This window comes from Oryx dammah, unplaced genomic scaffold (genome assembly GCF_014754425.2).
Source record: "Oryx dammah isolate SB20612 unplaced genomic scaffold, SCBI_Odam_1.1 HiC_scaffold_4, whole genome shotgun sequence".
NCBI lineage: Eukaryota > Metazoa > Chordata > Mammalia > Artiodactyla > Bovidae > Oryx > Oryx dammah.
The window spans coordinates 53,250,736-53,267,401 of record NW_024070188.1 but is presented as its reverse complement, the minus strand read 5'-3'; the positions used below and the strand labels follow the sequence as shown (position 1 = coordinate 53,267,401).

The following is a 16,666-nucleotide window of genomic DNA, read 5'->3' as shown; positions in this document are numbered from 1 at the left end:
ACACACACACACACACACACACACACACACACACACACACACACACAAAGTCAGTTACTGTGGGGAATGCAAGAGTACTGTTTTATTGGATTTTCCCTGATACAAGACATAACAAAATAAGAAGCTCCTTCAAAGTAAATGTTTCTTTTCCCTTACTGTCTTCAAGCACACCATGCAGAGGATGAACACTATTTGATCTATAAAAGTTTTCAGGACAGATTGTACATGCTGTCTTCCTCAGTCTTAGCCAGGATTGCATCACAGACTTCTTCAGAACATTTATATTTAAAAACAATCAAAATCCTGTATTATTTTTGTTTGAGTAAAATAACATAAATCTTTGTACCCTAACCCAAAATACATGTAAAAGCATTTTAATCTGGTTAATAATTTGATATAAAGAGAAATTTAATTGGACTGCATTTTTGACTAAGTGACTAAATAACTTTTCTAAGCTATATCATTCTTCTAGGGTTCTTTAGATGCTGCTTTCTAAGTGGATGCTATTATGTAATATTTTCTTAATTTACTTTGGAGTTAAGCAAGCAGTTACTTAATTTTTCCTTTGTACTTACTTTCTTTGGAATTTAATGAAATTTATTCAATAAATAAATTTCTGGTAGTGTTATAAAATAGACGTACCTATGAAATAAATGCAAAATAATTGAAAGAGAAGAATTAAATTTAAACATGCAAACATAAAAAGCTGTGTTACTTGACTGTCCCAATAGTACTGGAAGAAAAGGCTTGAAATAGTGAAGCTATGACAAAATTAGAGAAGTAATAGAAAGAATGAATGATATATAATCAACAGATTTCAATCCTGAACAACTTCTTAACCTGGCATTTCCCAATGAGAGTTATGTAGGTAACTAACATATATGATATACAGTTTTGTAATTTATCAATGAATTTTTCCCTAAGAGTTTTATGATGAAAGAAATTAGGGAAATTTTGCATGTTATATTCCTCTCTTATGAGTCATAGTGCATCTGAAGTTTCTGAGAAATTTCAAATTACCTGGAAAAAGGGAGATAATTTTTGTTATGGTAAAATATGCATAGCATCAAATTTGCCACTTTAAAGTGTACAATTTAGTGTTATTAAGTTCATTCATGATGTGTTACAGTCATCAGCGTGGTCAAGTTCCAGGTAATAGCTTTATAATTGTTAACTTGACCATGAAACAGTTTCCTACTGGAATATCTTTTAATTTTGGTGTTTCCAGAGAATATATATGGAAATACTCATCTAATCTAGTCCTTTCATTTTAAAAATTAAAAATGTGATCTTGAGAGATTAAGTGCCTTGCTTAAGATCACACATGTAGTTAGGAAAGAGCCAGTATTTCATGCAGATTTAATTTTCAAGAAGTGGGCCTTTCTTATTTCAAGACATTTTCCCCTTGTTTCCATCTATGTGACCTGTCTGGATCTGACAATCCAGCCTACAGATAATACATTAAGATATACCCTAGAAGAATTCAGGGTTAAAACAAATATCTCTAATCTTTCAAAAAAGGTACAGTACTTTTAAATGCTATGTTTTATTTGCTTTATAACTCTCTCACTGTGATTTACTTATGAGAACTTTCATTGTTAAGAACTCTTTTTAATTCACAGCATTCTGTTCTCAGGTCTTTTTAAGATTGTGGCTGATACAACTCCATACCTCACTATGGAAGAGATTACAAAAGCCAACCATATTAGACCAAGTAGACTGAGTCATCCTTGCTTCTATCATCAGAAGGATATAAAACTAGAGAATCTCATCATAAAGCAAGGTGAGCGAATCATGCTCAACTCAGTGGAAGAGATCAATGGAGAAATAATGGTAAACTGTAGTGTGCTAAGGAATCATCAAAATTACTCATTTGCTTTGCCTTTGTCACAAGAAGGAGAGTTCTATGAGTGTGAAGATGAACATATTTATACCCTAAAGGAAATTATCCAATGGAAGATCCCCAAGAACAGAACACGAACTGTGATACTTACAGGTTTTTCAGCTAAGTGGGACTCAACAAATCCATTCCCTAGAGGCTTTTATGGAGCTGTGATTCTCAAGCCTGTTTATGAAATTCAAGCTGTAATGAAATGTAAGTATCTATTGAGAATGATGCTTTATGGGCAAGTTTGCAGGGTTTGGGAAAGAGGAAGATTTTAGTCTAAAGAATGAAACTCTGTCCCTACTTATCCATTAAGCCCATTGAGAGTTAGATTCTCATCTGTAAATAAGCAAGCCATGTATTTGTTTCAAGAATCAAATTCAATAATGTATTTAAATGAATATTTTAAATTGTGTAATGCTATCCAAATATACATCATGAGAAATGCTAGGCTCGAAGAAGCACAAGCTAGAATCAAGATTGCCAGGAGAAATATCAATAACCTCAGATATGCAGATGACACCACCCTTATGGCAGAAGGTGAAGGGGAACTAAAGAGCCTCTTGATGAAAGTGAAAGAGGAGAGTGAAAAAGTTGGCTTAAAGCTCAACATTCAGAAAACTAAGATTATGGCATCTGGTCCCATCACTTCATGGGAAATAGGTGGAGAAGCAGTGCAAACAGGGTCAGATTTTATTTTGAGGGGCTCCAAAATCACTGCATATGGTGATTGCAGCCATGAAATTAAAAGACACTTACTCCTTGGAAGGAAAATTATGACCAACCTAGACAGCTTATTAAAAAGCAGAGACAACTTTGTTCACAAAGGTCCATGTAGTCAAGGCTATGGTTTTTCCAGTAGTCATGTATGGATGTGAGAGTTGGACTGTGAAGAAAGCTGAGCACCAAAGAATTGATGCTTTTGAACTATGGTGTTGGAGAAGGCTCTTGAGAGTCCCCTAGACTGCAAGGAGATCCAACCAGTCCATCCTAAAGGAGATCAGTCCTGGGTGTTCATTGAAAGAACTGATGCTGAGGCTGAAAATCCAATACTTTGGCCACCTCATGCGAAGAGTTGACTCATTGGAAAAGACTCTGATGCTGGGAGGGATTGGGGGCAGGGGGAGAGGGGGACGACAGAGGATGAGATCGCTGAATGGCATCACTGACTCGATGCACATGAGTTTGGGTAAACTCCGGGAGTTGGTGATGGACAGGGAGTCCTGGAGTGCTGCAATTCATGGGGTCGTGAAGAGTCGGACCCGACCGAGCGACTGAACTGAACTGATCCAAATGTAAAATGCTGTAATTGTCAGGTACAGACAGATTAAAATATTGATTTATTTTTTTATCGCTGGTAGTTAAACACGGTAAAAAAAAAAAAAAAAGAAGAGTTACATTTTAGAACACAGCATAATTGGTTAGAAATAAGCTTTCTTATATTGTTATTGTTGTTGTTCAGTCGCTAAGTTGTGTCTGACTCTTTGTGACCCCATTAACTGCAGCACACCAGGCTTCCCTGTCCCTCAATATCTCCCAGAGTTTGCCCAAACTCATGTCCATGGAGTCAGTGATGCCTTCCAACCATCTCATTCTCTCTTGCCCCCTTCTCATACCCTCTGTCTTTCCCAGCATCAGGGTGTTTTCCATCAACTCTTCACACCACTGACTAAAATACTGGAGCTTCAGCACCAGTCCTTCTAATGAATATTCAGGGTTGATTTCCTTTAGTATTGACTGCTTTGATCTCCTGGCTGTCCAAGTGACCCTCAAGAGTCTTCTACAACATCACAGTTCAAAAGCACCTATTCTTTGGTGCTCAGCTTTCTTTATAGTCCAACTCTCACATCCATACATGACTACTGGAAAAAGCATAGTGTTGACTATATGAACCTTTCTTGGCAAAATGATGTCTCTGCTTTTTAATATGCTGTCTAGGTTTGTCATAGCTTTCCTTCCAAGGAGCAAACATCCTTTAATTGCATGTCTGCAGTCACTGTCCACAGTGATTTTGGAACCCAAGAAAATGAAATCTGTCATTATTCACACTTTTCCCCATCTGTGTACCATGAAGTGATGGGATTGGATGCCATGATCTTAGTTTTTTTGAATGTTTTAAGCCAGCTTTTTCACTTTCCTCTTTTACCCTCATCAAGAGGTTCTTTAGTTCCTCTTCATTTTCTGCCTTTAGAGTGGTATCCTATGTATATCTGAACGTGAACGTGAAGTGTATATCTGAGGTTGTTGATATTTCTCCTGGCAATCTTGATTCCAGCTTGTGATGTATCCAGCTTGGGATTTTGCATTATGTACTCTGCATATAATTTTAAAAAGCAGGGTGACAATATACAGCCTTGACGTACTCTTTTCCCAATTTTGAACTAGTCCATTGTTCCATGAGCAGTTCTAACTGTTGCTTCTTGTCTGCATATAGGTTTCACAGGAGACAGGTAAGGTGGTCTGGTATCCTTATCTCTTAAAGAATTTTCCAGTTGTGATCCACACAAAGACTTTACCATGGTCAATGAAGCAGAAGTAGATAATTTTTTGGAATTCCGTTGCTTTTTATATGATCCAATGGATGTTGGCAATTTGATTTTTGGTTCCTCTGCCTTTTCTAAATTCAGCTTATGCATCTGGAAGTTCTCAGTTCACACACTGGTGAAGCCTAGTTTGAAGGATTTTGAGCATTACCTTGCTAGCATGTGAAATGAGTGCAACTGTATGGTAGTTTGAACATTTTTTGGCATTGCCTTTCTTTGAGACTGAAACGAAAACTGGCCTCTTCCAGTTCTGTGGCCACTGCTGAGTTTTCCAAATTTGTTGGCATATTGAGTGAAGCACTTTAACAGCATCATCTTTTAGGATTTTACATATCTTTCTTGTATGGAGGTGGTCAAAAATGATAAGGATGCAAAGTTACCTTAATGTGTCCCTTACTTTTACTTTGTGAGAGCCCTTTTTCTTTTTTTTAGCCATCCATTACTGGTCATAAATCTTCCTATCAGCTGAGAGTTCCTCTGACTTAAGGGAAAATAATGTGACAAATTAATTCACACAAAAGTGTGGGTCAAATATTGAAATATATTTGATAATGTTAGCTTTAGGTGTATAGCATAGTGATTCGGTATTTTATAGATTATACCATCTTTAGAGTTATTACAAAATTAAGGCTATAGTTCCCTGTGCTGTACAATATTTCTTTGTTGCTTATCTATTTTATACATAGTAGTTTGTATATCTTAATCCCATATCCTTATCCTGCCACTCCTCTTTTCCTCTTCCCATGTGAATGTATTTTAGTATGTAATCTTCATAAGATTTTTAAAATTGTATTTTTTTAACTTTTTATTTTATGTTGGAGCATAGCTGATTAACAATGTTGTGGTAGTTTCAGATTGACAGCAAAGGGACTCAACTATATATGTATGTGTGTGTGTGTGTGTGTGTCTGTGTGTGTGTGTGTGTGTGTGTCTGTGTGTGTGTGTATTCTCCAAACTCCTCTCCCATCCAGGCTGCCACATAACATTGAGTAGAGTTCCTTGTGCTATACAGTAGGTCCTTGTTGGTTATCCATTTTAAATATAGCAGTGTGTACACATTTAGCCCAAACTCCCTATCTATCCCCTCCCCTGGTCCTTTCCCCCTGGCAACTGTAAGTTCTCATTCACTAAGTCTGTGAGTCTGTTTTGTAAATAAGTTCATTTGTATAATTTCTTTTTAGATTCTGCATAAAGGGATGTCATAAATACTTTTCCTTCTCTGTCTGACCTACTTCACTCAATGTGACAATCTCTAGGTCCATTCATGTTGCTGCAAATGGCATAATCTTCATAAGATTTTTGTATTTTAAAATAGAAATAGCTGGATAGAGCCTGTAATCCTAAAGAAATTAACACCTTGACTTTTTAAGATTATGGCACATAAGCAAGGCAAGTATGGAGCAAAGAGTTCTGTAGTTTCAGTCAGAAGTCCTGGATTCTAACTCTTGTCAATAACTGGTTAATATGACAAAAAATTGAGATCACAATAAACTTTAGACCTTACATTAGTGTTCTAGAAGCTTTCACAAAACGTATAATCAAAATTGGTAATTGGATTTTCCTCAATTTTCATAAACAATGGGTAGCATTTTCTCATTTTAAAATTGGTTGTTCTCCCAAATCATCCTACCCTCCTAAGTAATTAACCTCCAATTAAAATAAATAAATTTATATTAAAAAAATAAAATCGTTGTTTTTCTAAAACCATTGGCAGCTCCTATAATGCAGATGCAAATAAAGGTGAACCCAGAACCTAAATATATGAACAAGATAGCTACAATATTTAATGAATTTATGTTAGGTATCACAAAAGCCGTCACTGAGGAAATGACATGTAAACTGAGATCTGAAGACTGACCAGGAGATGGGCAGGTAGAGAAAGAGAGGACAACGTTGGAGGAAGCAGATGCAGCTTACAGGAAAGGAGATAAGCAAGAGATTGTGGTTCTAGTGCAGCTGGCATGAGAAAAGAGAAGAGAAGGCAGGTTGAGACAGTCATCAAAACATGCGATGGAGGAATAGAATCAGGCGTGGTGGGTCTTGAAATATATGGGTTAAATAAGGGATTAAATAGGGATTAAGTTTGTCCAAAGGACAAATTAAGAGAGATTTTCTAGCTGGATAAACAAGATAGAAGTGTAGTGAGGCCGTTTGTTCTATGGCAGAGTACTGAAAAGTTAACAGCTGTTCTTAATGGGTATTTCAGAAGAACATTCAACCAGAGCTCAAGGTCTATTGGAAGTAGAAAGAAGTTAATCTCATTGCCAAGCTTCTGGCTTGATTTGCTGGCTGAATAATGGTGCTGTTTAGTAAATATTAACATTGACAAAGAGCAAGGGATATTAACTGAATTGTTTAGACAGACTTAAATATGATTTCATGCTAATAACTAAGGTCCCAGAAGAAATTGCCTTTGGATGAAATAAAATCCTTACCAAAAGGTTTTAATCCAATTTCTATTTTTTAATAATATTAAAATTGGATTTTGATTTTAATTATTTTGGATCTTTAATTTTTAGGGATTATTTTAAGCATTAGCTCTTATTGTATAAAAATTTCAAGATTCTGTATGAGACTGTTTTACCTGTATACTGACTGCAGAGTATTTCCTGAAAATGGATGCTGGGTGTTCAACACAAAAAGTGTTATGGGCATTTTTCTTCTAAAGATAAAATGTAGACTTTAAATTTTATTTTCAATTTACTTTTTAAAATTTTATTGGAGTACAGTTGATTTATAATGTTATGTTAGTTTCAGGTATACAGCAAAGTGAATCAGTTATACATATATCCACTCTTTTTTAGACCATTTTCTATTACAGAGTATTGAGTAGAGGTCCTTGAACTATACTGCTACTGCTAAGTCGCTTCAGTCGTGTCCGACTCTGTGCAACCCCATAGATGGCAGCCCACCAGGCTCCCCCATCCCTGGGATTCTCCAGGCAAGAACACTGGAGTGGGTTGCCATTTCCTTCTCCAATGCATGAAAGTGAAAAGTGAAAGGGAAGTCAGTCGCTCAGTCGTGTCCGACTCTTCGTGACCCCATGGACTGCAGCCTACCAGGCTCCTCTGTCCATGGGATTTTCCAGGCAAGAGTACTGGAGTGGGGTGCCATCACCTTCTCCTTGTACTATACAGTAGGTCCTTATTAGTTATCTATTTTATATCTAGTTATGTGTGTATGTCAGTCTTGATCTTCCAATTTATCCCTCCTCCTTCTTACCCCTTAGTAACTGTAAGTTTATTTTCTATGTCTGTAATTGTGTTTCTTTTTATACATAATTATTTAGACTGTTTTTTAATCAATTGTTGTCTTGCTTTACATTATTATTATTTTTTTATATTTAAGAGTTAAGCTTGCCTTGAAGTCACGGGCATGTGGTCTGCTAAGTTATTTTTCAATGGCTTTGAGTGTCTGGCATAGTTCAAACTCCTGTTGAATCCTTCTTTTCTGAAGTGACAAGAAAAAGAATAGATCTGAGTTAGCAACAGGGAATCTTAGAGAAACCTTAGAGCAAAAAGCAAGATGAAAAATATTGAGAACAATAGGAAGCTATGAAATTATTGATTTGTTGAAAAGAGAACATAGCAAGTAAATAGAGAAAAGAAGAAATGTAAGATATTCTACTCCAAGTGCTAGTTTTTAACGTTATTAATGGGAAAATTTAGACTTCACTAAAAAAGAAAAGTAGCCGAAAGTGTTTAAATGAAATATTTGTTTCTGGAAATTCTTGGTTGTATTTCCATTATAGGCCAAACCTCTCTAACTCTGACCATACATTTAATGATTTTTTTAAAAAACTAAATCTCTTTGGGAAAGAGGTATAAATAACCACCTGAACCACAGGTTTCATATAAGTCGTAGCAAAATCAGTTTGTGCCTTTAACAGGAAGATAGAATTCATACTAGTGTAACAGATGGAATGAATAATATTTCCAAATGAAAAATGGAAGCAGCCATTTAAAATTTCTTTAAAAAACTAGAAATCTTGATCGTTAAAACTTTTTAATGAAGTTATGTTTTGATGTATCAATTGATAGCTGTTTCTTTACTAATGGAAATTTTACAAGTTGGAAAGTTGCATTTTGCTTTAGGAGAAAACTTAGTGCCTTTCAAAATCTGGGGAAAGTTTTCCACTCAAATATATGATATATTAGTTCATTTATAAACACAGGGCTGAAATCATACAAGCAAAATGGTGTTATCAGAAAGTCAGTATCTGAATATTGTATAATAGGTGACAGATGGAAAAAAATGCCTCAACCTTTTAGTATTCTGAGACTTCCTCTTTCTCTCATTTATTTAAAAAAAATTCCATCTTTATCAAAGTCAGAAATATCAAATAGTGGTAAAAAAGACAAAGTTATCAGCAAACCCATGTTCTTGATCATTCCCAAATTTACCCTACATTCTGCTACTATGAAGTAACTCTTAAATATTTTGCCCCTGCTTTCTTGTATTGCCATTCACATTTCCAAATAATATATGATATTGCTATTTTTCGAGTGATCAATTTTAGCCATAAACTACTGACTTTCACTTGTGATGCGAAAATTTAATGGTCTTATATTCCTACTTTCTCTGTCTTTCTCCTTTCTCAGTTTATGATAAGTTATGGTTAAGTAGTTTCATTTCTGTGACAATTCATTGCTGAATCAGGTGGTAGATAATGACCTTATTATTTCATTGCTTAGTTTTCCTCAGTCCTCTCCTAAGACTTGAAGTATGTTCCAACATCTTTGTTTAAAACAAAACAAAACAAAACAAAACTATTCTCTAAAATTTTCCAGAGTCCAAACTGTCAGGAGATCTACATCTTCTTTTGAAATATTCCTCCTGGAACTCTCCAACCTCACTCTCCAATCTGTATCTGTGGATCTCTAGAACTAATGCATAGGTGCTTGGCTTAGGTTAGGATGCTATAATTAAAAAATACTGTAAACTGGGGGACTTATAAGCAACAGGCATTTGTTTCTTACAGTTCTGGAGGGTGAAAGTCTGAGATTAGGTTGCCAGCATAGTCGAATTCTGATGAGAAAACTCTTGCAGGTTGTATACTTACAGTATCCTCACACAGTTCAGAGCAGAGAGGGAAAGGAAACTCTGGGGACATTTCTTTTATTTTCTTTTTGGCTGCACCACGTGGCATATGGAACTTCCCCTACCAGGGATCAAATCCATGCCCCTTACAGTGGAAGCACAGAGTCTTAACCAGTGGACCCCTGTGGAAGTCTCCCTCTAGCGACTTTTGCAGGTTTGGTTGCTTGGTCATGTCTCTTTGCTACCCCATGGACTGTAGCCAGCCAGGCTCCTCTGTCCATGGTATTTTCTAGGTAAGGATACTGGAGTGGGTTACCATTTCCTCCTCCAGGGTATCTTCCCGACCCAGGGATCAAATCCACGTCTCCTGCCTCTCCTGCATTGAAAGTGGGTTCTTTTATCACTGCACCACCTAGGAAAACCCTCTGGTGACTTTCATAAGGGCTCTAATCTCATTTATGAGGGCTCCATGATTTTATCTATCCTTATGACTTTGTTTAATTCTAATCACCTCCCAAAGGTGCCACCTTCTGTATCCCTACACTGGGAGTCAGTTTCAACATATGAATACTGGGGGACACAAACATTTAGTCCATAACAGTGTTGTGCTGGAACTTTGATTTAACACCATTCTGGTGGTTATCTTCAAATTGCTTCTGTGTTTACTAGCAATTTCTGAACTCAAATAACATTCTCTTCTGGTTTTCTTTAGTTTTGTGGAACCCATACTCTACTTGTTTCCTAAGAAAGGTGCAGAGGATATTAATTAGTTGATTGCAAGACTTGCTTGTTTGAAAATATCTTTATTTTACACTCAAATAAGATGGATAGTTTGATTATTTCTAGAATTCCCAGTTGAAAACTACTTCTCAGAATTTTGAAAGCTTTGCTCCCTTAGCATCTACCTTCCAGTTTTGCCTTTGAGAGATTATCCATAGCATTCAGAAACTGCACAGTAATGGACTTTGTGATAGGTCTGTTCTTTCATCGTGAGGGAAGTTTTCAAGTTGGAAATTCAAGTGCTTCATTTCTGGGATAAATTCTCTGGTAATTGCCTTTCAACTATTTTTTCTCTTTTTTCATTCTGTAACTTCTAATCTCATGTTGAAGCTCCCATACTGATGTAGAACTATTTTCTTTGTGTTTTTTGTCTTTGGTTTACCTTCAGGGAAAATTTCTTAACTACATTTCCAACTGTTTTAATGAATTTTTAATCTCAGCTGTCATATTTTTAATTTCTAAGAGTTATTTCTTACATCATTTTTAAACTGTTACCATATTCTTGTTTTAAGGAGACAATACTTATCTCACTGAGAATATACTATTTCTTAAAGTTTTCTGCATTTCCTTCCATTTTATCCGCCTCTTTCAGTCTTTTGTTAGTTTTAGTCTGTCATTCTTGTTAAATGTTTTTTCTCAAATGCTTAGTAATTATTTGCCATTTGTTCCTATTTGCACGTGAGATAAATTTTTAATTTAATTTACAAGTGAGGTACTGTTTATATACAAGCTCTTTGCTTTGAATTTAAAGTTTAATTTTTTTTTTTTGGCTTTTTCATTGGAGAATTCCCTAAATTCAGATCCTATGAGTCTTTCCTCCAGGACAACTTGTTCAGTTTCATCTGAAAAGAATGTTCTTGATACCATGCGGAGGTTATGAAATTATTGTAACTGAGTGGGGAAGTTGCTGACTATTTCCCTCATAGATTTAGACTTCTCTTTTTTGCTTTCAGTTCCACACTTCTCTGCTCACCTACGCTCACTTTCCAGATTCTGGGACCCTGTATTGTTTACTTCAGTTGAGAGAGGTTGGAGGGGTTGTCAGCCATCTTCCCCAAATTAGAATTGAAGATCTGGATTTAATCACACTTCAAACCTTCACATAATCCCCTTCTTTTGTCCTCTACCTTCTCCACCTTCAGAGGGGCCTTATGCCATCAATTCCGGAAAAGGCAATGGCACCCCACTCCAATACTCTTGCCTGGAAAATCCCATGGGCGGAGGAGCCTGGTCGGCTGCAGTCCATGGGGTCTCGAAGAGTCAGACACGACTGAGCGACTTCACTTTCACTTTTCACCTTCATGCATTGGAGAAGGAAATGGCAACCCACTCCAGTGTTCTTGCCTGGAGAATCCCAGGGACGAGGGAGCCTGGTGGGCTGTTGTCTACGGGGTCGGACAGAGTCAGACACGACTGAAGCGACTTAGCAGCAGCAGCATGCCATCAATTCAAAAGCCTTTGGAGTGTCATGTGGGTCACAAAAGGTTGACTTTCCATTGGAGTCTACTCCTTAGGTACATCAATTCAGTTCAGTCACTCAGTGTCTGACTCTGCGACCCCATGGACTGCAGCACTCCAGGCCTCCCTGTCCATCACCAACCCCCAGAGTCTACTCAAACTCATGTCCAACTCATATTCAAGTATCAATTCTTCCGCACTCAGCTTTCTTTATAGTCCAACTCTCACATCCATACATGATTACTAGAAAAACCATAGCCTTGACTAGACAGACCTTTGTTGACAAGGTAATTTCTCTGCTTTTTAATATGCTGTCCAGGTTGGTCATCACTTTCCTTCCAAGGAGTTCAGTTCAGTTCAGTTCAGTTCAGTCGCTCAGTCATGTCCAACTCTTTGCGACCGCATGAACCGCAGCACACCAGGCCTCCCTGTCCATCACCAACTCCCAGTGTTCACCGAAACCCATGTCTATCGAGTTGGTGATGCCATCCAACCATCTCATCTGTCGTCCCCTTCTCCTTCTGCCCTCAATCTTTCCCACCATCAGGATCTTTTCAAATGAGTCAGCTCTTCACATCAGGTGGCCAAAGTATTGGAGTTTCAGCTTCAACATCAGTCCTTCCAATGAACACCCAGGACTGATCTCCTTTAGGATGAACTGGTTGGATCTCCTTGCAGTCCAAGGGACTCTCAAGAGTGTTCTCCAATGCCCACAGGTCAAAAGCATTAATTCTTCAGCACTCAGCTTTCTTTATAGTCCAGTTGTCACATCCATTCATGACTACTGGAAAAACCTTAGGTACATAGGCTTTCCTTTTTCTGTTCTACGAAATCATTGACCATTATTCCATCTGAGTTCAATCTTTGTCTAGTTCAAGGATTGCACACATCTTTTACATTCATTGAAACTTGTCTTTTTTCTTTCTTTTCCTCCTTTTTACCCTGTGATACATTGGAGGGAAGAAAGAGTTGGAAAGCAATATATTTTACCCATAAGCTTCACTACTTACTTAAATTGGTCCTAGCCCAGAGTTTTCCCTGGATCTAATATTACCCTGAAAAGACTGGTTGCTAATATTGCTAAATGCTAAGTGTAATTTATAAACAATATTTTTAACACAACATTCAGTTCAGTTAAGTTCAGTTGCTCAATCGTGTCCAACTGTTTGTGACCCCATGAACCGCAGCATGCCAGGCCTCCCTGTCCATCACCAACTCCTGGAGTCTACCCAGACCCATGTCCATTGTGTTGGTGATGCCATCCAACCATCTCATCCTCTGTTGTCCCCTTCTCCTCCTGCCCTCAATCTTTCCCAGCATCAGGGTCTTTTCAAATGAGTCAGCTCTCCATATCAGGTGGCCAAAGAATTGGAGTTTCAGCTTCAACATCAATCCCTCCAATGAACACCCAGGACTGGTCTCCTTTAGGATGGACTGGTTGGATCTCCTTGTAGTCCAAGGGACTCTCAAGAGTTTTCTCCAACACCACAGTTCAAAAGCATCAATTCTGTGGTGCTCAGCCTTCACAGTCCTACTCTCACATCCATACATGATCACCGGAAAAACCATAGCCTTGACTAGATGGATCTTTGTGAACAAAGCTGTCTCTGCTTTTTGATATGCTGTCTAGGTTGGTTATAACTTTTCTTCCAAGGAGTAAGTGTCTTTTAGTTTTTAGTAATTTTTGAAACTTTCTTAGTCAATTTCTTATGTATTTATCTTCTTGATGCTGGAGATAGTTATTTCATTGCTATGTCATTCGTGTCCAACTTTTTCGACCCCATGACTGTAGCTCAGCAGGCTCCTCTCTGTCCATGAGATTTCCCAGGCAAGAATACTGGAGTGGGTTGCCATTTCCTCCTTCAGTGGATCTTCCCAACCCAGGGATCGAACCCGCATCTCCTGCATTGGCAGGCAGATTCTTTACCATTGAGCTACCAGGAAAGCCCCAATAAAGTAAATGTTTATTATTCAATAAATAAATACTTGAATGAATGAATGAATGAATGAAGCAACTAAAACAATTGTTTCTATGTATATTGTACAGTACAAAGATCCTGTTTAGGTAGAAGAGGATTTTCTCACCTGCCATATCCAGATTTGATTTGTTGCAATGAAATATTTATGAACTTAATAGCTAAGGAGAATGAATATTCACTTCATGGCACCAAAGTTAGTGTCAGTTATATATCAGTTATATAACTATAAACGATACTAACTTTGGTGCCATGAAGTGAATATTCATTCTCTTTTTATAGCTATATAATAGGCTTCCCAGGTGGCTCAGCAGCAAAGAATCTGCCTGCAATTCAGGAGCTTCAAGAAGCATGGGTTCAATCCCTGGGTGAGGAAGATCCCCTGGAAGAGGGAATGGCAACCCACTCAAGTATTCTTGCCTGGCAAATCTGATGGATAGAGTAGACTGGTGGGCTACAATAGGGTTGGACATGACTGAAGCGATTTAGTATGCACACATAGTCATATAACAAGTTCAGTTTTTGTTAGTGATGTTTTTCCTGATGTGTCCATGAAAATATTGTGACATAGCATGATCTCTAAAATCCATGAATACTCTAGCCAGCTTCCATTTCATTTTCTTCTTTTAGGCAGAAACCTTACTACTAATATAAACATCAAACAGCAAGCAGAGGAAAGTACAGTTTTTACTGCATTTGTGTCTGTGTGTGTGTGTATATATATATATATACACACACATTTATTTATTCTTAAACTACCAATAATTAATATTTTATCAGTTAGCGTTCTCCAGAGAAACAGTATACAATTTTATATAAATCAATATTATATATTATATATAATTATATGTATATGCATAGTTACATGCTATTTAAATATTTAATTAATTTTAAGGTCTTGGCTAATGTAATTACGGGGTGAAGGGCAGTGGCTAATAAGTTTTATGTCAATCAGACAGGCTGGCAAGCTGGAAACATAGGCAGAAGTTTATGCTGCATTCTTGAGGAAGAGTTTTTTCTCTGGGAAACCTTTGTTTTTGCTTTTTAGACCTTCAGCTGATTGGATGAGGCTCATCCACATATTGAGAGCAACATCCTTTACTTAAAGTCAAGTGATTTGGATGACAACCACACCTACAAAATACCTTCATGACAACAGCTAGATCAGTGTTTGATTAAATAACTGGCTACAACACGCCAAGCAAGTTGACATATCAAATGAAAAATACATTAATAGTATCATTAAATATAAGAAAATGGCTCTTCAATTTTCTTAGCTTTTATGAGCTAAATGAAAATGTAAAAGACAGAGTGGTGTTATGAGATAAAGCCATATCAAATGCAAGATTTCTCAAGAGCAGTCATAATGATATTTTTCCTGCTACAAATGTTGGAGAGTGATCCAAAAAGAACTATATCTTTTTGTAAATATAAACAGAAGTAGAACCAGAGGAGGACACCCAACAAAACAGAAATTCATTGTATAGCTTCTCTTAAGTTGAAATGAAACTGAATAAATGGGAAAAAAAATTGTCACAGAATATAAAGGAAACTGAGATCAAATAGATGAATGATAAATATCAAATTTTAGTTTGAATGTCTATAATGAGGCAAGCTCAGAAATTATTAGCACATCTAATAATCATTGCATAATAAAGAGTAGGCTATGATGCAAAAATGTAACTAATTCACTGAATAAAGGAGAGTTGGAGACAAAATTTATGAAAGGACTTTAGAGAAATGTAAGTGTAGTCTTAAAGTAAATAACAACAACAACAAAATCAAACTTAGAAAGTGAAAATTTCCCCAAAACACGTGGACTATTTAATCATCATAATATAGGAGAAACTAAAAATTGAGAAAAACTGCAGGCTAAAATTTACAAAATTTGTTAAGATAAAAATGTGTCAAAACAACCATCTTGCCTTCCAGACTTCAATAAGATTGTCTCAGTAGATTTCTAACCATGTACTGCTAGTTCAGGTCTAATTGCAAAGGATGGGCCCTTGAATGCTGAGTTGAGACCAAGAGTATTCCAGAATATTAGCTGTCCAAGGATTCACATATTGCCTAATATTAATCAAGCTTAAATATATACCTTTATTTTCTCTTTGAAGATAATTTTTAGTGGGGTCCCCCAAATTCGTACTTAGGTAAAAGAGTTGTTGCAATGGGAAATGCAGAAACACATCATATTATGATTAACATTAGCCCTAACTGTAAAAGGGACTTTCCCCGAAAAGAATAGGCAGAAAGACAGAGTTTAATGAAATGACTCAGACGCAGAGGGAGGAAACCAATGCTACCTTTTTTAGAGAAAATGGAATGGAAAATTTTTTCTTAATAGCTCCCTTTGGAAAACCAGAAATGTACCCAATAATTCATGTTTACCCAGGAAGAAAATTTGGAAAGTGTTAACTAAAGGTTGTGTGAATATACACTGTTTTTACTTCAGATTAATTTGAAACTGGAAAATTTGTAAGAAACACTTTCAGGAATGCCTCTCATGCTCTGAATTGGTGCCTTCTTATCTCTTTATCAGTTTTTTTGTGAAGATAACTTTTTTGGGAAATTTTCTAGTTTAGCTCCCTCACTGAAACCATTTTCAGTTTTGGTGGTGACAGAGAGTATTACATTTTTCCAGTTATAAGTTAAAAATGTTTGTTTAAACATATGTAATACACACACACACACACACACACACACACACTGGAATTATATATACCAAATGCAAGCAGTGGTAGTCTAAAGCTAATAAAGATTTAACGTGATATCTCCCCTCTTATTTTTTAAAAAATATTTTGCAACACTATATAACCATCTATTTTGTAAGAAAAACAGCAGAAATGTTGATTTATCTTTCTCCTGGACACATACTTATATATATAATAAAATCTGTCAGTTTGAAAACTTAAGTATGTCATATCCAAATTCTAGAAAACTTAAAAATATATGTTTTTATTTTAACTTTTGGCTATGGAGAA

At 36.5% G+C, this 16,666-nt stretch overlaps 1 protein-coding gene across 1 annotated transcript in view; it reads left to right on the top strand.

The window, feature by feature from the left end:
- THEMIS (thymocyte selection associated) overlaps positions 1–16,666 on the top strand; it is a 188,451-nt gene that overhangs the window by 56,716 nt on the left and 115,069 nt on the right. Inside the window, 1 exon segment of the mRNA XM_040238742.1 lies at positions 1,637–2,095. Within this exon segment, the coding sequence (XP_040094676.1) occupies positions 1,637–2,095 (459 nt within the window).